This window comes from Artemia sp. Qi Xiang Cuo, chromosome 12 (genome assembly GCF_049724085.1).
Source record: "Artemia sp. Qi Xiang Cuo chromosome 12, ASM4972408v1, whole genome shotgun sequence".
NCBI classification, from domain to species: domain Eukaryota; kingdom Metazoa; phylum Arthropoda; class Branchiopoda; order Anostraca; family Artemiidae; genus Artemia; species Artemia sp. Qi Xiang Cuo.
Window position 1 is genome coordinate 25,431,997 of NC_142805.1, and position 25,971 is coordinate 25,457,967.

The 25,971-nt window shown below is 33.6% G+C and overlaps 1 protein-coding gene across 4 annotated transcripts in view; it reads left to right on the forward strand.

Annotated features, from left to right (window-relative positions):
• The window catches only part of LOC148945921 (uncharacterized), a 79,816-nt gene extending 54,521 nt beyond the window's left edge, over positions 1-25,295 (forward strand). Inside the window, exons 4-6 of one of the 4 annotated variants that reach the window (XR_016142509.1) lie at positions 19,197-21,583; positions 21,665-21,720; positions 21,786-22,859. Coding sequence is in view for 1 of the 4 variants with exons in the window: in XM_089097779.1 (XP_088953905.1) it covers positions 19,197-19,568; positions 22,942-22,951 (382 nt within the window). In the remaining 3 variants the exon portion in view is untranslated. Of the gene's footprint in view, positions 1-19,196; positions 21,584-21,664; positions 22,860-22,941 lie in introns of those variants that run through there. The other 3 variants (XR_016142510.1, XR_016142508.1, XM_089097779.1) reach the window with 3 other exon arrangements.
• Positions 25,296-25,971: the final 676 nt, after the last annotated feature.

Sequence of the window (25,971 nt, forward strand, 5' to 3'; positions counted from 1 at the left end):
TACTATTGAGCCGAGTCGCTCCTTACTTACGGTTCGTTACCACGAACTGTTTTGTTACCACAAACCACGCAATTCAAAATTTTGAATTGCTCCCTTTATAAAAGCATAAGATAAAAGTATTAATAAAAACAGAAAAGAAAAAGATAACAAAAAAACATATGACTTGCAATCCTTAACAAACCAACAAAATAACAAATGACATTTTAAAAAATGGAACCACAGTATAAGAGTGACCATGCGAGATCCATTCCTATATATCTCTTGAGTTCTTTTCTGGTCGATTCTTTGCGGAAGTTTTTCGCAAATGACGTCAAAGCGGTTTAAGGAAATCGATTTAGAATCCCGGGGATTGTCAAAAGGTGTTCTCCCAATGCGGTGGGTGGGTTTGTTTGTTATCCTTGGAATCAAGTTTCACACCAGTAAATATCTTAATAAACTCAAATATTGGTCTTTGTTTTCCTTTCTAGAGATTTAATGTTTGGTTAATTTTGCTTGTTATGGAACCTGTGATAAACCTTTTGGAAAAGTATTTTTAAACGCAATTTTGTCCTAATAATTTTCCTGTGTTGCTACTTGGACTTAATAGGCTAAGATTTTTTGTACAGGATATCGAAAGAGCCGCTATCCGTAGGAATTACCTTGAAAATGATAATTATATTTAAGAAGAGCATCTTATGTTTTTATGTGTGATTTCTTTCTCAATATTTGTTGTTTGGGTTTCATAGACCGGTAGCCAGATTATCTAGAAGGGAGCCCTCCCGCTTTTTTATGGGCGATGTGTTTTGGAATGAAAACCATACAATGTTAAAATGTTGAATTAATGAAGAATTCGAACATTAAAAACAATAATGAAAAATGCTGAAAGTGTCGATATCTGCACCTTTCAAATGGCTACTACTTTTGACTGGATTATTTACCGAACCCAATATTTCGACAAAATATCAAAGATTAGGAATTTTATAGGGATTATCATTTGAACTTTTGACCGGCTCTAGTACCCCTATGAAGGAAGTGTTGGGATCCCTCCTTTTGATGTTTTGTTTGCCTCTCTAGATTTGAAGGGAAATATTTTACCCCCCGTCGCTCCTACCCCTAAATTTTCGCGAATTGACACCATTGCTTAGTAGAGTGGAAGTACTGGTGGAGGCTCAATAAAGTAGTTATGGATTTTGTTGTACTTCATTGAAAATAGCAAAGTCGAACTGGATTAAAAAACAAAGAGAAAAAGAACTCTCAAGAATAAGAAAAACAAACGGGACTACGGCCAGTAGAACAAAAAGTCAAACTAAAACAACGGGTATATTTAGCGTCTTCAACGCTAAAAACAAAGAATATCCAAACTAACCTAAAACCAAATAAAATATAAAACCAAGAAATAATATATATATATATATATATATATATATATATATATATATATATATATATATATATATATATATATATATATATATGTATATATATATATATATATATATATATATATATATATATATATATATATATATATATATATATATATATATATATATATATATATATATATATATATTTATAATTACTGCTATTGTGATTGAGCACCCCAGAAGCTAAATGGAGTTGCTTCAATGAAACCACTGAAGTGACTTAGTTTGTCGTTGTCTTCTACTGGCCGTAGTCCCGCCTGTTTTTCTTCTTCTTGACATTTCTTTTTCTCTTTGTTTTTGTCATGGCTGGCCAGTTCGGCTTCAGATCTTCCATTGCACTGGATTGGATTAAAGTTTGAATCAATCAGAAGATTTTACGGGTTGAATTATAAAAGTGGCATCCCCTCGACTGTTCCTAAGCTGGGGAATATTATTGTCTGTTCAGTTATTTTTTGAATGTTCTATTTAGTGTGAAAGAGTAAGAGGCCCCTGACTGCTAACTTGGTTGTCTTGGAATATAGTAACCCACTAATGACCCTTTTATCCCAAGATCTACAAATAATTTGAAACTTAGAGGACTGTAATCACGGCAAGATTGATTGTTTTGATCTCCCTGTATTATTCATGAACTAATTGTCTTATAAGTTTCTGTCTCTGAACTAAAAAACAATGAATAGACGTATTTAAACGATAAAAAATCGTTGTCTCAATTGCATAAAGATAAAACCATGAAAAAGGATATACTTTTCTAGATTAGAATCACTCACAAATATTTTTGATTTTTGCTGAACGCTTTACTCTTTCTTTTATCTGGTTTGTCTGTTTTCTTATTTTCTAGTGAATCCTGGTATTTTATACCTTTCTGTCGATATTTTATTCTCTCATCCTTTGGAAGAGGTTGTTTAAAGAGTGATCTCACCTTGTCCTGTCTATCTCTCTGTGCGCGAGTGTTAGAACATGTCAAAGGTTCATTTTGGAGAGCAGTATTTTTAGAAGCGTTTTCTAATGCAGATCTAAAGAGTAGAATAATAAATGTCATTACTCCAAAGTTTTCCGAAACTTTAACAATTTTGATGGTCAAAGTTAGATGGAGACCCTCGGGGGTTTACAACTTTTTTTTTTACCATTCTTCTTCTCTGAGTGAATCTGTTACCAAGATAAGGATTTCCTTGAAAGAATATCTTGGAAGTCATCCGTCATAAGTGTATACAAAAAAACCGTTCATACCATAATCATTATTACTGTGAGTTAGTTTACAATTTGTCATGTGTATCTGATGAAAGTGATGAAAACAACGTAATTGGAGGATTTTATTTATTATGGAAGTTTGTAAAATAAGATTTGTTTGACAATTTTGAGTATCATTGGTGGTAAAAATGGCATCTCATGGAGGTCACATATTCTATGTTGTGAAATTTCCTGGTAGAAACAGGTAAATTAAGGTGTTTTGAAGGTATCTCGAATTATTTTCGGCTTGAAGTTGTTAAAATGGGTGGTATATTTCCAACTGTATGGAGTTTAACGAATCTTAGCAGTGCCGGTCTCTTGGCTTGGAAATTATTTTAGTATCCGGAAGTCTATCTAAGTTCGTGAAGATATATTTAAACTTAAAAATCACAAATTTAGTCGGTTTTTTAATAAGTTTAAAGAAAAACTGCTGATAATGAATTTTCTGTGGACTGTTGGGTGTGATGTATTTTTATAACTCTCTCTCTCTCTCTCTCTCTCTCTCTCTCTCTCTCTCTCTCTCTCTCTCTCTCTCTCTCTCTCTCTCTCTCTCTCTCTCTCTCTCTCTCTCTCTCTCCCTTTCTTTTTTTGTTATTCTCTTGGCAAAAATTAGGATGTTCCAAAGTATTGCCCAGGATCAGTCAGGTAAAAATGACACTTTTTAGATAATTGTTTTTTTTATTTATTTATTTAGGATAGCTTTGAGGCAAAACTTTAGAAAAATAATAATCTGATTTTGGTTTTATAGAGAATCCAATATTTTAGAATTATGTCCCCAATCTGAGCAGAGGTATGGTACTATATAGCAAAAGTATGGTAGGCATTGATGACCTTATCCATGTCAAAATCCAAAACCCAATCATCATCGCTATCATTTTCAATTTATTTGGTTTCTTTTAACCTTGGCTCGTCTTTCGTCATTATAAAATACATTTTTTTTTTTTTTTTTTTTTTTTTTTTTTTTTTTTTTTTATACAAAGGTATGGCAGGCATTGATGACCTTATCCATGTCAAAATCCCAAACCCAATCATCATCGCTATCATTTTCAATTTTGACACGTTTTGATTCTTGCTGTCCAGGTTGATTTTCATTGACTTGTTTACCGGTGTCGCATGTCACGTTTTTGGATTTTGATTACTTTAGACAATTTAGCAATGGACTTTGCTTTAGCTGCCCGTATTGGTGTTATAGCTGCCCGTATTGCCTTACATGACGTCATTTGCAAAAACCAAAATTAAGGCTCTTAACGAATTTTCCTAGACTTCTGACCTATACAGATCGTTTTTTATGCGAGAATATCCCAAGATACCAATTTTCCCGAAAAAATATGGTATTGGTGTTATAGCTGCCCGTATTGCCTTGCATGACGTCATTTGCAAAAACTAAAATTAAAGCTCTTAACGAATTTTACCAGACTTCTGATCTATACAGATTGTTTTTTTTTTATGCGAAAATATCCCAAGATACCAATTTTCCCGAAAAAATATGGAGTCATTTTCGAGAACTGACACATATATACAATTATTGCTCATATATATATATATATATATATATATATATATATATATATATATATATATATATATATATATATATATATATATATATATATATATATATATATGAACAGTGGCATACTAGGAATTGACCAATGAAGGGGAGTGTGAGGTAGGATTGACACTTTGGCTTTTAAGGAACTTAGGGAACTTTGGCTTTGGATTTGGCAAATTTAATAAATTAAAATTTGGATGGAAACTAAATTCTTCTAAGACAAACTTGAAGCACCCCCCCCCCCCCCCTCCAAAAAAAATCTCCATTGGAAAAATTGAAAATAGTTGCCTGAAAATTCATGTCTATCGGCTTTTGAACACCTTGCATCCCTTCAAGATCGGGTCTGTAAGCTGCTTTGCGTTAAAAACTATTTATTTCGTAGTATACCCCCATAATACGTCTCAATAAATTAAAATTTCTTATTGAAATTGACTGTAATATTCAAGAAGAAGTTGATTATAAAATAATTGTTTGAATTTCAAAATGAAAAGATTAGAAATTTCCTAAAAAAAAAACGTGTTTATTCTCAAAAGAAAACCTACAAGGAGATTTTTCCTAAATAGTCTAAATACTTGTCATCTTTCTTACCTGAAATTCCGATTGAAACCAAATGATATGGAAAAAGCAAGATTTTGTGTCATGATAAGTATCGTGTGTTTAGCTGCGATTTTCGAAGTTGAAGCATTTCTTCTTTTGGTTTGTTAGCATAACGTTAAGTTTACCCCAAGCGGAATTAGCGCCCCTTTGCCTCGCCATCAAAAATAATTGTAACATTTTTAGAAAATAGTTTCGCAGTTTGACTTCAAAAAACTTTATTTTCTTTTTTTTAACCTTGATTTTTGGATTTTAAATTTAAATTTTATCTTTGGTCATTATTAGGGAAAGAAAGGTGAGTAGGAATTAATCTGCACGCCCCCCAGACCTAGAATATTGTCAATTGTATGGGAAGTTAATCTATTTGATGCTTTTCTCTTCCGGTTTACGTCGTGCCATCTGAAAATCTCTGATTTTAGATGGCGCTGTAGTATCGATGTTCTTTAAATATGTTACATTTTTAGTTTTGATCGATTATTTTTTCTCGTTATATATTCTGGATTTAAAAGTAACGTAGAAAAAAAAATAAATCATAACTTCAATAGTTATTTACTAAACCTTTTTTACCTGATCCTTATTCCAATGGGGTCCCTATTTGTTAATTAAAGGATCAAGTTACGATTTGAACTTAGTAAAAAGTTTTGTAAAAGGAGAGAGAAACTGAAATACGAACAGAATACAAATATTGAGTTTGGAATTGTTTTAGTAAAAGTTTCACGGGTATTAATGCACTGATGCCTAGTGAACCATATTTCAGTTCAGCATTGCCATGCGCATAAATAGCACTCTCCCTGTTTCTCGTCACCACCTCTAGCTATACAAGGATGATATTTTGGAGATGGCTAGTGAAGTGGGTCTAGCTGATAATCAGAGTTGTTAACATGACAATAATCCTGTCATTTAGATGGTTTTTAATGCAGTAACTGGATAAAAAGATGGCAGGATTTAGTAATTTTGAGTGGCTTTGTGTCTCATTTTAAGTTTTTTTTTTTTTTTTTTTTTTTTTTTTTTTTTTTTTTTAAGCTTGCGTTGATTTAGAGCAACAGATCAACAAATTTTTTGAGTCTTTTGATGATAACGAAGTTTTGATGCTTACAACTGTAATTTTATTCATATTAATCTTTGCCCTGACTAGTCTGTATGATATTTGCGGATTTTGTGGTTAAAAAATTGATACACGGGTTAGACATTGGTCTTAACCGTTTTTTCTCAGTCAAATGTAGCCGTGTCTTTATTATGCCTTTTTCAAGTGAAGTTATTCGAGTGCTTTTTGACTTTTTCTGGCAGCTCCAGTCGCAATGCTGGGGCTTTGTAAGGTTCAAAAGGCAAATTAAGCACATTGAAAGCATTTGTTTGTAGGAAAAGTTGGCGATCGAAAAGCAGGCTTTCCTGATACTGCACTAGGCGGACATTGCCTGAAAAGGCGTAATGCAGACTCGGCCTAAAAAATCCGTCACCTTAACTGTAGTTTTCGATAATGTTTTTTTGTGGCTTTTTGAAACGAATAAGCATCTGTCGTCTTGCCATTAGAGCATGTTTGCTTTATGATTTTGGGCCTTTTACTTTTTCCTCTCCCACCCCCTCCCCCCCAAAAAGGGGTGGTGGTCAATAAATGACATAAATGTCAATTGAAAGCAAAATCTTTGCTTTCAATTCAAAAAACGTTAGATTTTGTGTTCAAATTCAAGAACGAACGCACTTTACTATAATTTACCCTTTGCATTGACCGTCAGAGCTACTGCGATCTTTAGTATCGAAATTCTCTACATTAGTGACAGATTTCGGACCTCGAGTTATGATGTTTGACATTCGCCAACCTGCACAAAGTTTCCAATGTGCTTCAAATACGAATAATAAGCTAGTTTATGTCTCCTTGTTTTCACTTTAAACTTACTTTAAGTTTGGGTCTCCTTACTATGGTATTTTGCATTTGAAGCGGGGTAAGATATTGACTGCCACGATTTGAGGTATTCACAGGCCAAAAGGGTTATCTCTAGTTGTTAAATATCCAAAATTTTAGCATCCAAGCTTTTGCTATATATACATATATATATATATATATATATATATAGCATACCGTATGTAAAATTGTTCAGTTAAGTTACAAACTTTATACGAAATGGCTTCTCAGGAAACGTTGAATCTTCCAGTTGTTGAGATTGCTTTTTTGGTCCTTTACCTACTGGGCTATGCCTGTGTACATCGTGGATGCACCATGAAATTATATTTTTCTAGAATTGCCTAGTTGTTGAGATCGGTCCACCCCCCCCTCCTGGACCATACCTGTAGACAAAATGGGCTCATCCAGAAATCTTTTCTTCGGGGGGGGGGGGGGTAATGCACTTACTAAATATGTAGTTGTCACGCAGTTGTCTTAGATTTGGCTGAGCAAGACAAAAGCTATAGAATTCACAGCACAGTTACTCAAATACGCATTTTGAAGTTGGAAATATGATGCTCCTGTGTCCGCAGACACAGAAACAATTGATTCTCAAATCATTCCAGTAGGTGGATGTGGGTAGGGGGCTAAAACAAAAAATAATCCGGGTGATAATACTTACTTTTTTTTTACAGATTTCACATATCTTTTAAGGATTTGAGCAAACAAAAGTAGCAAAAAATTCCACAATTACAGAAATATGCGTTTTAAGTTGTAAACTTCAGTTCACCCATGCCTGTACTTACGGGAAAAATTATTCTGCAAGTTAGATGAAAGATATAGCCCTCCCTCGAGAAAAAATTTTATGTTTGGACCTTAAAAGACAATTATTTTCAGTCTTAATCCCTCCCCGCACAAAACCTTCTGACCCCATTTAAAGATTTACAGTGTGTGCAATTGTACCTTTGATTGCATTATCATCTCGATTGCAATTTTCTAGACGAAACATGTAAAGAAAAAGAAAGCATATAAGGCTAGTTGCTAAGCTGGAGAGAGAAACTCCATATAAAGGAAGCCATTTTGATACGTAAACTTAATTGTTCTTTTAACCAATAAGGTACCAGATAGAGAAGTCGACTACGAGACGGTGGGAATAGTTCTATCCAACTTCCTTGGCTTAGAAATAGTTTTAGGACAAAGTTTTACCCTTAGAATCGAGCTTTTTTTAATAGGATATGGGGCATCATTCGACTGCCCCAGCTTTATATGATGATAGTGTGTATGTACTTTGATCTTTTATTTTTTGCAGTCTATGTTTGGATTTTGCCTTGTGCTTTCTTTTCATGCCATTCTTTTCCGTGCTCTTTGCCGTGTTGTGTGTTGAATGGTTTAATTGCTGAATTTTATTTCCCTCTTTTTTCTGTTTTATTAGTCTTGAAATTATTTCTTTAAAAGTCAATTTTCACCTAACGTGGAGCGAATAAAACGCAAACTGAGATTATTTATTAATTGTCTATCTCGTGTTATCATACTCATGCGATTAAGGTTGTTATGATCTTTCTTCTCACTTCTCAGTCACTTTTCTTCTTACTCCGATAATTATTTTCTAGGTTTCTTTTTGTTCTTTTTTTATATATAACTCTAAAATTTTTAAATTCCTCGCCTTTGTTTTTCAATAACAAAGCTTTAATGTTTGCTTGCGACACAGATAAGCTCAAAATAGTTGTAAGTTATTTTATGAGAATTTTATTTGCAAATAAAATAGTCTAGTCCAGTTTTTTCTAAGACTGTTTATTCTTATCCCTTTTCCTTTTCTCATAAAATGTCTTAATTTAACTGCGATGACTGAATGGCTTGTTGGAACAAGTTCTATCAAATGTTCCTTATTCTCTTGTTTATTTTAGCCTCTCCCGTATTCTCCTAAAGTTTTAAGGAATGATATTTCACAATTTCATTCAAAAATACTTGTCAAGGGATGTACGTTAGGGAAGGGGTTGCCGCGACCGTGGGCTACCGTGAAATCTTGAGACTAATGTTTAATACGTCCCTTTTTGCAGTTTCCCCCCTGAAATAAATCCCCGTGTATGTGACTGAATTTGTTTCTAGCAGTTTAAAAAATAACTTGAGCTAATATTTATTTATCTTCTTCAAGGATTTCCGAATTTTACTAGATTTTCGTATCACAAAAAATAAATTGCAAAAATAAATTAAGTTTTGAGCTAGTTGGGCTCAAGGCTGTATTCAGGGGAGGGGTTAGGGTGTTCACCCCCCCCCCCCCAAGAATATTTGTCCAACTCGTAAAAGCGCAATAAAGTGCATAAAAAACCCATTTTTTATGCGTTTTTAAAGTCCCACCCCCATCGAACAAAAATCCTGGATAAGGCCCCAACTCGGCTACAAGTTATTATCATCCTTAGTTTATGTATTTTTTTTTCTTTTGTCTTAAAGTACCACGGATATAAAAGTAAAATAGATTTTGCCCCTTTGGCCCATCGTAGGCCTATTCATACACGAGAAGAGCGATTTTCTAGAATATTTTTCAAATTGATAGAACAGTACCACATTTATGGCAATGTTGTAACGTTGAACCAATACACTAAGCAAATCTAATTAGTCAAATTTGACAATGCTTTTTATCTTTAAATTAATTATCTGCGGGTTCCTAAAGACAACTACACCTTCAAAGAAAAAAAGTTGTTTGATGGCTACATGCTTTTTGGCTTATTTTTCACTGGTTTTTCACCTAGGCCTACGTTTCTTTTCTTTAAATTTAGTGCTCGCTACTACCAAAAACTGCATAACAGCATATGATGGTCTTCTTTTTAAGAAAAATTGAACTTCTGCTTCTTTTTTCTAAGCTTTTAGACAAGTATGGTTGTGTCAGTTTCCACCTCAACAATTCAAACAATCAGGATTTGTTTTTCACTGTCCTTGGTATTTAAAACCAGATTCTTGTAGGTTTGAATTTTGATGCCTTTACTACTCTTTTTACCCGACAGATTCGCATAAGTGTTGGTAAAAACTACGCAAAATTGAACTGCTCCCATGTATGAGGGAGTATCACTCCCCCCCCCCCGCCTACTCTCTGGATCTGTTGCTGATTTCCTTGCAGCCTCGTAACTACCGCCTGCTTGTCGTTCGCAGCTTGTTTATTGGAATGCGTTTTTATTGGGGACGGCAAGATGAGATTGGTTTTTGGAGTTTTTCTTTCTAATCACCTCTTTTAGGAAGATGCAAATATGTTTAGATTAGAAATGAATTTGGCTTCAAACTTACTAAAAACTGCCGTAAGACCAAATATAAGTAAGGAACTATCTAAACAACCGAACAATACGTAGTAATCTATTTGGTGGGGGGGGGGGGGTGTTGGGGGCAAATTAGGTGTCTTTTTAGGTGCCATTTAGTTCCATGGGGAACAGGGCCAGTAAACGCCACGACTATGGCCCACAACCAAATTTATTTGAGGCGCCTCCTCGCAGTTTTTTAATAGTTAACCTTGTAACGGAAATTTTCGAGAAAAAGGATCAATAATCTCGCACTGGGCCCTAAGGATTTCGCCCCATTCTCCTTTTTACGGCCCTGGGAGTGAACAATCTTCTAATAATATGTTGCATAAACCGCGAAGCAGTAATTTTTGTTCGTTTAACTTTCGCCTTCGCTCTTTGAAAAACTTTGTTCTTTTTGATAAATAGAGAATAAAAGGGAAAAAAGTAGTTTAATTAAACTCAATTCTGATTAATTGTATGCTATATCAAAATTAGCAATACTGAATCCTGTTTTTGAGGATATCCGATTAATTGGCTCATGCCCTTTTCCATTGTTATTTGGCATTTGTGTATCCACCCATTTGTGTTTCACTGACATTCATTAACAGTACTTTTTTTTCGCGTTTTTTTTTTTTTTCAGACAAAATAATAACGCTGTTGACAGTGAATCCCTCAAGCGTACTACTTGTTTTAATTTTAATATTATATCATGGTTGCAGCAACATAGTAACTAAAAGTTTAAAACATGTTTGAAGAAAAAACTGTCTAATGAGAAAAAAATTGCGTTTTGTGGCTGAATCAGGAATAGTAACTATTCCATTAATGTTAATAGCAAAGTTAAAAGCGAAAACAAGTTTCTAAGAATTTTGAAAAAGATCCTGAAACCTCTTGAGAATAGTGTCGGAACTAAAACTCCACCCATGGGGATTACAACCCCCCTCCAAACTTGACAAACTAAGAAAATCATTTTTGTATGAAAAGCACTGATGTGCCTACTTTTTTTCTTTGTTGTCTTCTTTTTACCTAGGGGTGATCGTATCGAACCAGTCATCATAGAAGGCTTGGGGAGGGCCCATTTGAAAGAAAATCTCCGTATCTAGTGCTCTTTTTTAGTAAAAAAAAAAAAGGAATCGTGCTACAGCAAAGTGCTGTTTTCTGAAATTTTGTGCCACCAAGCATCAAATCCCAGAAAATTGAAATTTTAACATAGCCAATTAGTTTTTCATTGTCTAAAACCCCAAACAGGAAGGTGTGAGCCCGGCATCTTTACAAACCAAAGCAAAGTGGCGTTTTCTGCCAGTTTTTGCCGCAAAACAACAATTTTTCTATAACGTGGCCTGGAATGCAGACTGTAAATGAGCCACGACTGTTCATAATCTGAAATCGTATATATATGAGGTTTTGACCCTCCCATCTTTAAAAACGGATCTTAGATATGGCGTGAATGCTGTACTGACCTACGTGTTTAATCATAAATCGACAGCTGATAATGACATGAATGCTGCAGTTATTACTCAGGCTTTTGATGAAATTGTGACCAAATAATGACTTTTTAATCAACAAAAGAGATTGTGCCGTAGCTGGGTGCTGTTGTCCGCCAGCTGCCTCGTGCAAAATCATGCTTTTTGGCCCAAAAGCGGGTCAAAATGCCAGGGAATACAAATCCTAAGGTAACCGATGGATTTTTAATGGTCTACACGCAGGGGCGTCGTTTGGGGGGGGGGCAGTGTGCCCCCCAATAATGTGTAGAAAAATTATTATACATCCCATGCCCCATGACTATCCAGATATGGACCCCTCTTCATCATACAAGAATTTTTCAACGGGCTTCTATTTTCAACAGGCTTCTTGTGTTTTTATCTGTTCCTCTTGTTTTTGGGGTCGGTTTTGTGTTTTCAGTAAAGGGCTAGTTTTTATAATTCTCCAGATATTGGAAAATATTACGAGTGAGTTTTTTTAAGCTAGTTTTGTTGTTATGTACTGCCTAACGCGTGGCCAAATTTTTTCGAGGCCCTCCCTATCCTTTGAAAAATATTTACTTATTTCTTCGATTTTCTTTTATTCTTAGTTTTCTATTTAGTAGAAAAAAGAAATTATATTAGAAATTATAATACGTTTTGATACTTGAAAATGCTTATGAAACAAATGAAAAAGCAATTGAATTCATAATGTGTTTTTCCACAATAATCTTGAAGTTCATAAACAGAAAATGAAAGCACATTATAATTTAAACACCGAAAGCTGAAGCTCAAGCTCGGGCAAAACTTTCACTAACATTCATTAACGGCCATTTCTTCTTCTTCATAAAGAAGCAGGCCCCTAAGTATGGTGGTACTCCCAAGTCTAATTCGTAAATTCGACCCACAGATATCGTTGCTTTCATACCTAAAGGTCATAGCAGACATCTTCATACTTTTGAGGTAATTGCAAAAAATCATTCACTGTGCTGCTCTCAAAGGTATCAGCATGATAATGTAGGTAAGGAAAATTTGAGTGCGAATTAACGGATATTGCCCTGATGATCCTCTCTTTGAATCCAACTCAGTAACCGGTTTTAGTTTTTAATTCAGGAGTTATACAACCTTTAAGCGTAACAGTGGCGTTATGTCGTGTTCTATTTCAAAGCGTTTCATGAGGCCTTGAACATTACTACAAAGAAAAGAAAGAAATATCCCTGCTTGGAGAACAACTTAGTGAATTCCTTCTCTGGGTAGTTGTAGCACCTTAATGGATCAATATTTTCATTTCTCGAAATTCTCTAAGTACTGAATCCAAATGGTAGCTGAAACTGGATACTTATTGTAGATTTGGCAATTAAGTTCTAATCAGTGATACCTAAGCATTCGCTAAAAACTCTAAAAATCCCTTATTTCTAAAAAACGAATAATAGACGAATCCACCTCATTTTGTTGATTGTTCTCATTGTTGCTGGTTGTTTATCATGTTCATCAAAGCAAGTTGGTCTCTCTTTTTTTTGATCATCTTGTACAAATAGAACCAGAGGTAAGAGATAAGTGAATTTTTGGAGCTCTGTCATGGGAGTTACTCTTCTAGACTTGATCCATTATAATATCAAATCCTCCATATTTAGCAAATTAAAAGGTGTAAACCATGCTATATCTTTTATTTTTTATGCTTAATTGGATTTGTCCATCTACCACCCCCTGGTTTTGTTTATTGTTGTCATCTGTTGGTGGTAAGTTATCATGCTTATCAAAGCAAGTTGGTCGCATTTAAAAATTTTCACATGAAAATATGAATAAAAAATATTTTTTATGGCTAACAATCTTTTATCGTTTTTTCTTTACGGACTCGGTCGAGGCCGAAGGCCTCGACCGTTGATTTTTGAATTAAAATAAAGTTGCCATCAAGCCATTGGCCAATTGGAGACAAAGACCAAGACAGATAGTCTGAGTGAGAGGCAAAGCTGGCATAAGCTTTTTTCAGGATTGTATACAAATGATGTCATTTTTACTTGTTGATAGATAGTCTATATTCCATCCATCCTAGGACAGAACTAAAGGCAGATAGCCATAGAACTAAGGGATGATCGAGGTCGAGGCCGAAGGGCTCGACTGAGTCCGTTGATTTTTTAATTAAAACAAAGTTGCCATCAAGCCATTGGTCAATTGGAGACAAAGGCCAAGACAGATAGTCTGAATCAGAGGCAAAGCTGGCATAAGCCTTTTTCAGTATTGTATAAAAATGATGTCATTTCCACTTGTTGATAGATATCATCCATCCATCCATCCTAGGGCAGAACTAAGGGATGATCGAGATTTTTGTTTAGGTTCAGATATAAGGTTCAATTTTCAGATGTGACTCATTTTTTTCGAATTTAGTAAGAACGAACTCTAGCCCATAGTAACTGAAACATTAGAATGAATTATCATAAGCATGATGATGCAGCGAACTTGTATTTTGAAAAGTTTAGATATAGAGTTGGACGCTGGTACATTTACATATAGAACTGAACACTGGCTCATTGTGATTATAGTGGTAGCTACAACCTGGTAAAAGACGACACAACCAATGGTTAAGCAAAAACAGCCTAAACCAAGGCTATTTCTATATCTAGGCGGGTTAGGGGGTTTTAAACCCCCCCCCCCCTCCCCACCCCGTAATGTTTGTCTGACTCTAGAAAAGGCAACAAAAATGTTCCCCAGATTAAAACTGTTCTTATAATATCTAATACTTTATCTTATTGATAAGTGTCTCTAACTGTGGATTAAACCCGTTTGTGTATGTATTAACACACCATGTATTTAAAACCAAGTAACAAGCCCGGCTTGGTTATGAGGTAGAGTATCAGGTTTCAATCTTGGGGTTGGTGTTAGTTCAGGCTCGACCTTAGATATTTTTTTTTTTCATCAACTAAAAATTAAAATATTGAGATTATATTCCTTTGTGGATAAGGATTGCATTCATGGAGAAAGAATCAACAGTAGACTATTTTACGTATGTCGATTAATTATGATCAAAGGGGAGGAGGATAGGGGAAGGGAAGGAGGAGGGTATTTTCTTTATATAAATGAGTTTCCAAAGTTGGGGTTTTGGTAAGTTGACCTTCTTTTGTCTTATTGCTTGAGAGTCGAGTTTTAACTGTCAGTTTTGTCGGGGAAAGGAGGGGAGGGGTAAGACGGCTTTGATTTTTATGTTGGGGCATTTTTCGCGGTCTTCACAGAAAAAAATACGCTACGGCCTTGTTCTTCTTCATGCCTGTCGTGCGACATGCTTTGCTGCTATGAGAAGTATAAAAGTATTTTTTAGTGCTTATGAATCCTTCAGATTATGTTAAGAATGATGCAATTTTGATTAACGGCTGATTGAACCATTTCGTATGGTCTGGCAACCATTAATCTGGTATTTTTCCAGTGTTTTATTTAATTGTTTGACATCTCTCGAGGGCATTAAATATGAATATTTTCCACCTCTGCCTTGCTATTTTATTAAATATGTGTTTCCAATAGTTTTAGTGACTCATTGTATTGATTTCTACCTCTTCCGTCCAAGCTTTTGTATCTGATTGTCAAGGTAATAAATTTCAATTCTGATTTGAGTTATTTTGAGCTGTTGATTGCTCATCGATTTCATTATTCAAGGGGATGTCTTTTTTTTTCTGGTTGTAGAATTATTGTTTTTTAGTTTTTGTAAGACCGTTGTAGTCGTTTTGTTAAAGAAAACACTAATTTCAGAATTTCAAATTATGAAAGCATGAATAGAATTGTTATTGAATAAGTTCCTTAAAAGGAAGTCTGCATTTTCAGCTAAATAAGTGGTTGGCTCTCTTTACTTTGCTTTTGTAATTTTTTGTCTTCTTTTGGGGTTTGTTCTTCTCTTTAAGTCATATTACTTAAAAGAGAAATAATTAGAAAGTCCACATCCTTAGACAACCCATTTATAAACCTGTAAGCATGGTGGGGCTTTTGGGTCTATGCCAACTGAAACTTTTAAAGGCTTCGCGGGGTTTTCTGTGATTTCTATCATTTTCAATATCTCCTATATTTTATGTCCTCCCCTCTAGATTAAAAATTTTTTTTTTTTGTATTTTCATTGAAAATATCCAAATAAAAAATCACCCCTCGCCTGTAGATTTGGATAAATACCATTGTTTGTATCTCCATAAAAAAATCCTTTCCCTACATTTTCGTGAAAGGGCGCCCCTGTTACCTTTTGAAATGTTAGCCCTCCCGAAGGGGATTTCCTATGCATTTGCCTGTCTGTATATTCTTCTTATTTTTATATTGTTCCCCCTGAATTTGTTAATAAAAAGAATATATACATATATATATATATATATATATATATATATATATATATATATATATATATATATATATATATATATATATATATATATATATATATATATATATATATATATATATATATATATATATATATATATATATATATATTTATATATATATATATATATATATATATATATATATATATATATATATATATATATATATATATATATATATATTATATATATTTATATATTTATATATATTTATATATATATATATATATATATATATATATATATATATATATATATATATATATATATATATATATATATATATATATATATATATATATATATATATATATATATATATATATATAATATATATATATATAATATATATATATATATTTGCACGTCCCATTGCCAGGTCCATAACCCTATTCAAGATTATTGTCGCCAAATCTTAAGCAAGTGAACCGTATTTTTTTTCTTTCCTTTACTGCTGCTATTATTGACAATTCACTGCAGCGAAACTCTGTTGCAGCGTATCATCGCAATGCAACACAGCTCATACTTTCCATTTCATACTCCATTCCGCCTCAAAATTGTAATGTTGAAATGACCGAATTTTATACTTTTAAGAGTTATTGTACGGAAGAAACCAGTGACCTTATTCGAACATTTTTGTTATATGATTTGAGCACTGCGTTTTGAAACTCGAAATCACTAGCTTAGAGGGACAATTGACAGTACTTAATGCCTTTGTAATTAATATAAATCGAAAATGTGTATCTAATCACTTCAGGCCTTCACCAATTGATTATATGGGGCAGTATTAGTAACCACAGGTTTTGTTTTTAACTCAAAAGCGTAAAAACTAGGGATTACCTTATGAAATGGGAGGGCGGAACTGCAAAGACTCCTTCTCTATCCCTCTCTTTCGAACTTCAGTCTTTGCCTGCTCCTATGAACATTCCCTCTTCGTTTATATTTGTTATTATACCGTATTAAACGAAAAAAAGTTTTTTTTTTTCAAGTGAAAGCAATGAGGGACATTAAAACCTAAAAGGGACATAAATTATTCTGTATAGAAAAGGCTGCCCCCCCCTCCGATACCCCTTGCTCTTTATCCTTCTTTTACTCCCTGTGGTACATAAACGTTAAGGATATTTGCTGTTTAACACTTTACTTCTTATATGTTGTCCTCACTCTGAATGCTATGAAATTTGTCCTACCTATTGGTGGAATTCTTGTTCGTTTTTGCTTCGGCAAATAGATGGTGCTGTAGTATTTGGAGTAAAAATTGTCCGTTTTTACTCTTCTTCTATCACCCGGTAGTTTCTATATACAATTCTTAAAAACTAAAAAGTTTACTACCTTCCAGATCTATTAAGAATCGGTTGTCTATTGACAATTTGTCATTAAAAGTTTTTATCACTCAGCATAGTTTCCTTCGTGGAAACAGCTCAAATTTGTCATCGATTTTTATAGCTCTTTCTTGGTGTCTTATTGATTAACTATCTAGACTGATTGCCAAAACTTTCTTATCTTGGTCGCCAAATTGATCTTGGACTAGCATTCTATTGCTATTCCGGTTCTCTCATTTAATCGGCAAATTTTCTTGATAATTCGTAGAATTGCCGGAAAAACTTTGACCTAAGAGGAGAAGACATATTAACCAACGATGAGTCATGTGGACTATCCAAAGCCCAAGCTGTTTAAATCCGCTTCTAATTTTTTGTCAAATTTATGTGTGTATATAATATATAACATGTGATATATATGTTACTGTGATAATGTCCGAAATCTGGTTAATATCGACATTTATCGGTGAATGACCGAAATTCCTTTTTCTCTGCTTGGATTCGATTAGCTTTGCGAATCAGCTTTTTCAGTCTTATGCAAGCTTTGCCGGTAAAAGTTACAGTTAGGTTAGGTTAGGCTGGGCTAGGATAGGTTAAATTAGGTTATAAATATCAGAAATGGGTTAAAAACCTAACCTAATCTTCTACCACCAAACTTGTATGAAACTGAAAAGTTATCTGCCAATGCTGACTAAATCCAAGGAGAAAAAAGGTATTTCATACATTCACCGGTAAATATCGACATTCACCAATTTCGGATATCCACGGTAACATACGTATACATAATATTATAAAATTATATATAATGTTTGCCAATTATTATGTACGGTCATTATGATTTTTTTTTTTTTTCTATGAGTACGGATTGACGAGAAAAAATACAAAAAGATTTAGATCATTTAATGTAGACATGTATGCCGAAATTTGTTTCTGTTATTGGGGGGTATTTAAAAACGAACAAAAATAGGTGAATGAAATAAAACAAATTATGAAATATAGCCGTATAAATATCAAGGTTACAGGAGTGGTTGCGATGGGTTTGAACCCATCCCCACTCTGTACTTGCCTGGTTGAATGATTTTTTTTTCAATTTTGTTAGACTAAGTTTAATTAAAATATACTTCAATGTATTTTCTCCGCTCAAAGTCATAAGTAAGCATAAGCATACATAAGTAACGCATAAGTAAAACATAAGTGAGCACCACAACACCCAATGTTTTCCCAATCTATGTTTATATGAACACTGGGAAAATGATTTTATTTGCGAATTCTCTCGGATCTTGGTTTCATAGACTTGAAAAAGTTGGATTTTGACCGAAAAATGTCACTGACTTTTGTGATGAGGGTTCGACTTTTTGGCATGCCAAAGACTTTTTGGCATGCCAATAGACTGGGCCCCAGTCTATGTAACTCTTGCCCCTTTTGAATATTTTAGTTGCATTTAGAATGTTTGAAGTAAGCTCCTTTGGGTCTCAGTCTCCAGCCAGTATCCAAGACTTATCCATTTACGTGTTGACGTATTGTATATTAATTGGCGTGTCTGTAACATGTAGCCAATCAGCTATTTAGAAGGGCTATAAAACGGGTAACTAATGCCAATATTTCTCTGCAGAGTAAATTAGAATCAGTGTCCGGATGGTTCCCTACCACCTCAAGGGAATATGTCCATTTTTTCTCTTGAAAGGGACTCCAGTCCTCAAAAAAGAATATAGACTGCGATATTTTATCTGGTATCTATTCAGGTGATAAATTTGTGAGTTCAACATGCATGGAAATTATTTTGAAGATAGTACTTTTTCCCACTGGTAGCACTTTTTTTTATTGTAAAATACAGCATTTCATGAGGATAACCCTGATCAGATTACTACGGTATATCTTCGGGGAATCGGTACTTTAATTAATTACTAAAAACTGGAAGTCACAGCTACTTTGAAATACCATTTTTATGCTCTGATTATCTGAAAATTTATTAAGATACCTGTTTTTCACTTGACAAATCATTAGTATTGTAATGCGTTTGTATGTAGTATGTATGTATGTGTATATGTTTGTGTGTATGTAGTATGTAGTCGTTTTAAAGTTCACATTTGGGGATATGAAGAATTTTTCAATTTCTTGTGGATCTGATTATTTCGTTTTCATTCCAGCTCTGAAGGTACAGACAACCCATTTCGACCCGATGGTGACCTAAGTCGAGAAGCTGATGAATTAGTACATTTGATTAAGGAAGGTCGACCTTTTTCAGAAGTTGTCAAGCCTGGTTCTCCGAGTCAAGCTGAATCTCATGATGAGGTTGATTCTTTGATCAGTCCAGAGAAAGAAACAACTCTTTTGGCAACGCCCCCTGCTTCACCAATTAAAAATGGGTCGATGACCCAGGTTGCACCAGTGGAAGCACCACCAAGTCCAAAGTCAGTACCAGTTGAAGTCCAGCACGGTATCATTGTGCCACCGAGTGGTGATGGACAAGTAGAAAGGGTTGTGATTAAAAAGAAAAAGAAAAAGTGTTGTGTTGTGATGTGAGTATTTTGTCCGTGCCATTTTCGTTCTTTTGATTCTTGTGATATGTGAAGGGTCTTGTGGGATTAATTCTTTGGCGGCAGATCCTTTTAATATAGCCTATATATGCTTCCCAAATGAAATTGTAACTTATTGACTTGTTTTCGTTTAATTTGAGAATTACTTGCTGTTGCCCCTGTGTTGCTTAAAGACCAGAACGGGACTGTGTAAGTAGTTGTGTTCTGTTTATGTAATGGTTCACTCAAATGTTACATTTGTTGTTAAGTACATCACAGACTATATATGGCGTCAAAACTATTTGATTTTTTAACCAATCTAGACTCCTATTTAATTGTGTCATAAATTAACTTTCTAGGATTTGTTAATGCGTTTGTAAATAATTTATTTTAAGGATACATTCTAAGGCCATATTGTAGAGCTGTGGTGCAGTGGTGTCAATTGCTGGCAGAAGGCATGCGCCCCATAGATTTTGAAAAATGTATATTTTTTTTTTCATTCAAAAATATATTCCCCCCCCCCCTTACAACCACTGATGGGGTGATGCCTTCAAATTCTTGAAAAGTTTTAGTATTCTTTATCTTCAGGGATAAATATTTTTTTTTGCGAATAATTAGTTCTATTGTGACGATGAGGGGTGTCGTCAGTCATTTTCTGAGGTATCTTATTATAAATATGGCTGAATGCAGATTAAAAAAAGAAAAATTCTGGTTAAATCATATAGAACGAATCACCTAAATATTTGTAATTCCAAGGTCACAAACAGTCACTCCTAAACACTGAATAAGCCTCAATGATAGCTTTCAAAGCAAATTTCTTTATTAATTTTTGCAATGCCATCTATATATTAAACAATTTAGATGACGAATAAATACCGTATAAATTTTACTGCAAAAAAGTTGTCAGATTAGCATCGATTGTAGTAGCAACTAAAAGAAAGTTATTGCGATTATAATCTCTTTTGAGTTGGGGGAGGAGAAATAACGATATAATTTTTATAATTCACGTGGATTTTGAAAGTGTGAGTTTGTTGATCCTGTGATTCCATTTTCTGTTTTCCAGATTACAAGGGGAAGTGATAATGAGAAGGGGATTTTAAGTAAAACCAATACCCGAGCCATTAGTATTTTAAATTCTAAAGAAAAAAACTGTTATGTTAATGCAAGTCCTATCTGTTTGTTTCATCATGTCGCATACCTATTTCAATGCACCCCCTTTTGAGTCATAATGTGCCCACTATTGCTTTTTAAACTCTAGTTTTCTACAAATCTGTAGTTTTTATTTCAGTTGTTACCCTCACCCTCTGAAATATAATTTTTTAATATTATTCTTCCTGTAGGTTCCAGTATTTTTCATTTTACTTTCTTTCTTTTTTTTTCGCTTTCTGAGACTGATTTTCTCCTGAAACATTTTGATGTACCCACAGTTTAGCTTAATCTGTTGTCTGTTTTTCATATTTTTTTTTCTAATTTCCCCCTTTTGATACCATTCCCTTTGAAGATTTGTGCCCACTATTGCCTTTCAGACTCAACTTCTCTGAAATCATTGTTAGAAACAGTTTGGCCTCTTTTTGGTTAGTTTTGATTTTTAAGAACCCTTATTTTCTTCTGGAAATTACAAGCGCTCCCCTTGGTGCTGCAATGGCCACTTTGGGAAAATTTAATTACATCCAAAATAAGTTATCATAGTTATGTATAGTTGGAATCCAAGATCATGGATTTCTTACCTCGATTGCATGTAGGTTTGTTTGGGGAAAACATCTACTCCTTCTTACCCTAAGGATGCTTTAGTTTGAGAAATTTCATGGAATTGCGAGTAGGGAAATGAATTTTGCCAATTTAATTGAGTTTTTTTATTATTGATTTAAAGGCAATAGGCTCAGTTAAGTCGTGAAGATTTTATTGGTGATATTGACCGAAGTTTAACACAATGTAATTTCTGGGTTGTTTTGAGCCAAGTCCCTCGCTGGATACTCTCTTTGTCTACTTGACAAGTGAAATTTCTTTTTTAAGGAGAGGTGTGGGAAAAAATTTATTACGGAACTTTGATAACAGATAATTTTGTTAAGAGAAATTAAAAATTTCTTTTTTAAGGAGAGGTGTGGGAAAAAATTTTTAACGGAACTTTGATAACAGATAATTTTGTGAGTTACAGGTGGTGTTACACCTGGTTGTGAGTTACAACGGAACTTTGATAACAGATAATTTTGTGAGTTACAGGTGGTTTAGGATTCCTTCGAAAGAACTTAAAAAATTAAACAAAATCCTGTTAGTACTGAGTGAATAATTTTTGTTTCTAACTGCTAGTTCTTCACAAGTAATTTCTAGTTTTAAAAATAATATTTTAATGTAGTTGAAGAATACGACTTCATACACGTCCTAGTTAAATTCCAGCATACGGCGAAAGTAATGTGGATTTTTTGTTCTTCTTTTGCACTATAACGTAAGGTTCGGATAGGAAAGATATTCTGCTAAAGGTATCAATTTTAAGCATAACATTGAGCATAACAACTTTAAGTTTAATTTTCCTTGATCATCCAGTTTTTTGGATGATTTCCAGCCATGGAAATCTAGACAACTTCTATGGCTCTTACCGTTGAAAAAAAATGGAAAAACCACCTAGCCCTTTAATAAAATTGGAATTTTTAATTGACAAAGAAATCAAAATAGCTAAATTTGGCAACTGAATTGCCGCTACAGGTGAATATTGTTCCTGTACGAATATCTGTCTGAACCTAGGGCAAAAGCGCATACTTTTGTAGCTAAAGACATAGTCGAAGTGCTTAACGTCTTTGTGGCCTGTTTCCTTTGTACAATTTCATGAAGTGAAAAGAGTGATTAATTTTGGATTTGATTCATGGAGAGCTAACTATGTTTTAAGATTCCACCAACTAAGCATTGACTGAAATATGAGATTCGTTCCAAAAGCTGATTATTATAAATTGTAATTAATTATATACTATGATTTTATCCTAAACTTATTATTTTACCCCATATACTCAGTTGATAAGCAAAAAAGCTAGCAATTTATTTTGCTGCGCTTGTAATACAAAAATCTACCACTTTTTTTGTATCTGGTGTTTTGGAATGCAAAAAAAAATAATCAATTTATTACGTTTAATTATCGCAATTAATTATTATTAATTAATTATCAATTATGATTTTCTCCTGGAACGCTCGTACAGTAATGAAAGTGAGGCGATTGCAACATTTTTTGCTATAAGGCAGAGTACCCGTTACCGACATGTTACCTTTTTTACCGTCAATCTTATTAATGTGCCACCTATGACCAGAACCCGATTTTTTTTTTTTTTTTTTTTTTTTTTTTTTTTTTTACTTCTCAGCAAAAATCTAAAACTTTTAAACTTTTGTTTAGGCACCGGTAGATGGTTCAATAATGACATCTGCTTTGGGCAATCAAACAATTAGATGGTGACGCTGTTAGATGGAAATTTTTAAGATTTTCAGCGTTTGCACTGTACACTGGTTTATGCTTTTTGAATTGTAGTAAAATATAGACAAAATTATGCTTATTCAATCCCAAATTATGTGTTAATATCCGGTAGCTGGTACATTTCCTTATAACATCGCCAAGGGTGTATCCAAGATTTTAGTTCGGGGTTGGGAGGGGATCACAAAAAAACTTTTAAAACGCATCAAAAAGATTCTTTATATGCATTCTTTTTATGTTTTTACGGGGCAGACAAATTTTGGGAGGAGGGGGTTCGAAATCGGTAAATCATAGGAGTGTGACCATTGTTGTTATGCTTAAGGGTCGTTTCTGACATCTTTTTTTTATAAGAAAATTGTCAAAAAATGTTTGATAAGTTTTTCTTAAAAATAGTATCAACAGGGCAGTGTTTACTAAATCGAATTTTGATTCTCATGATCTAAATTGCCTTGCTGATTCACCCTTTAAGAAAAGCTTACGAAACCGTTTTCGCCAATTACCTTGGTAGTGTGAGAATGTCAGATGCGATCTTTAGGCAGTGAGGATAAAAAAATTAACTTACCTTACCAGTTGATGTAAGGTATATAAATTATAGCAAATAGTGTATGACAAGTCTTTTCTTCGTTTTTTGCTAGGCGATTCTATAGAATATAGCAGATACTCTTAATTACCGGTGAACCTATTTTTTTTTTTTTTTTTTTTTTTTTTTTTTTATTATTATTACGGGAAAGATTTTGAGGAAAAAAAGCTAGATTATTGAACATTTTCTTCTTCTTTTTTCATCTTCTTCTTCTTTTGTCAACCTGTTTTTACACGAATGCCGGAGTTCCATTCTAGCTGTTGTTGAAAAAAATTACATTATTTCGAATAAAATACAAGTTCTGCACTTTTGCTTTTCCTAGTTGATGTAAAATTCAAAGATTATAAATATTTGATTTTTGAGGACTTTCAAAACGTCCGGGTTAAGATAGTCAAATAATTTTAAGCTTAGAATAAACTATATTGACATTTTTGGAATCTTGCCATTTGAAAAATATGCCAAAAATACCATTTTTTAATTAAATGCGCTGAGGTAAAATTTTTCCAAAAAATTAATTGAAAAACTTGTTGATCTGACAAATTTAATGCACTACCACTCGAAAAGAATACCTGAAGGGTACTAATTTACCCTATCTGGCAACACTGTTTGATGCTATGATATTTGGGTGCACGGAAATTTGATGCTACCAGGTCTTAACTAAAAATTCTGCAACCACATATTAGACGTTTTCTGTCTTCGAGAATTAGTCTAACTAGGCAAGGCTTCTCTGCTAAATGTAAAAGCCGTATCTTTTTGCTTTATGATTTTCAAATAATCAATAAGCCTTCACAAAGAAGCATAAAGTGATTAAATTATTTTTCATTTTATAAATAAATCTTATTTATATTACTTTCATTATGTAAATTATTAGATGAAGAAGATGAAAAATTACGCTAGAGACTCCTTATATTTGACGACACTTCTATGGGGTTATATTAAAAAAAGAAATAGCCTTGAGTGTGTTTTTGTAAGTTTCACTGGAATAATTTATTTATTGAAAAACCGTATTAGCCTACCTTAAAAGTATCCCCTTCCAGCTTTTAAGTTGGCCTGTTATTGCTCTCATATTCAGAGGGTTTCTTAGAATTAGAAATAAAATCTAAAGGACCCAGTACACGTGTGATAAAAGCTGTTACAAACTCAAATTGGGATTATTTTCTTAAAGTTTAAAGTAAGCTTAAAGTTATATTTGGTGGAGGATATAGAAGTAGGATTTCTCCATATTAAATTAGCTAAATTTGACGAGCAATTGGAGAAAACTGTATATTTTTTGAGTTCCGGTTATTATTATTTTTTTTTTTGGGGGGGGGGCTAATTTCTTATAAATTCTGGTGTGTCGGCTACAGAAGTGATTAACACTTATGGTTTTGTCTGTACGTGTATTGGGCTGTTAACTTATTCTTAGCTAAGTTGGATATGGATAATTTGATGTTTATTTCGTTTTTCTATTTGCATTTGACTACGAAAAACCAAGAACTTGATTTAAGGGGTTAACATTCTTAGCGTGTTCCATAGATCTGCGTTGGTTTCTTTTTTATGAAAATGCTATATTTGTTTTGTTTTCTGTTTGTGAAATACTAATTTGTATATAAACATATATGAATATATTTTATTTTACATATATTGTAGACAGTGCGCACACGAGCTGAATTATTTAAGTGTTCGGCAATTTGAAGAAATTAAATTTTCCGTTTTCTTATGTGCCTTCTTTTGTTAGGTTTCGCTCGGTATTTATACGATAATGTGAAATATGTGAGATTTTTTTTTTATCATGACAGCAAAAACACGATTTACTCGCTCCTCCCTGTACTTGTCCGTATGATATGATATAATTTATTAACACTAAAAGCCCTACTGGGCCTTGGTTAATACACAATACACTTCACAAATAATAAATGAAAACACCCTTATTATAAACACCGACCCATTCCTCCCTTTCGAACCACCCTGGAAATTTTTTTTCTCTCAAACCTCTTAACTCCTTACATAAACATAAAAAATGAATTAAATTATCATTTTCGTCCCCACACACGGGACAAAAATAAGGACCAGTCTTGGACCTAATCTTGCCCTAATATTTTCTCCTGTCTCCATATAGAATTTCTATCAAATTAAATAAAAAACACGTACATTTCTGGTGTTGAGTATGAATTTGGAATAAAAGCAATATTGCATTGCAATTTCATCCAGTGGGCTCTCCCAGTAGGACAAGCTCATGTAATATAAACAATTTCCCGCAAGTCCTATGGACATATTCAGTCATGAATTTTAGAAAACATTTTATTTGGGATCTCAAATGTCGCATAGAACTCATTTACTATTTCAAGTACCCATATTCCATGCATATCAACCTTAGTTCTGATAAACTATCTATC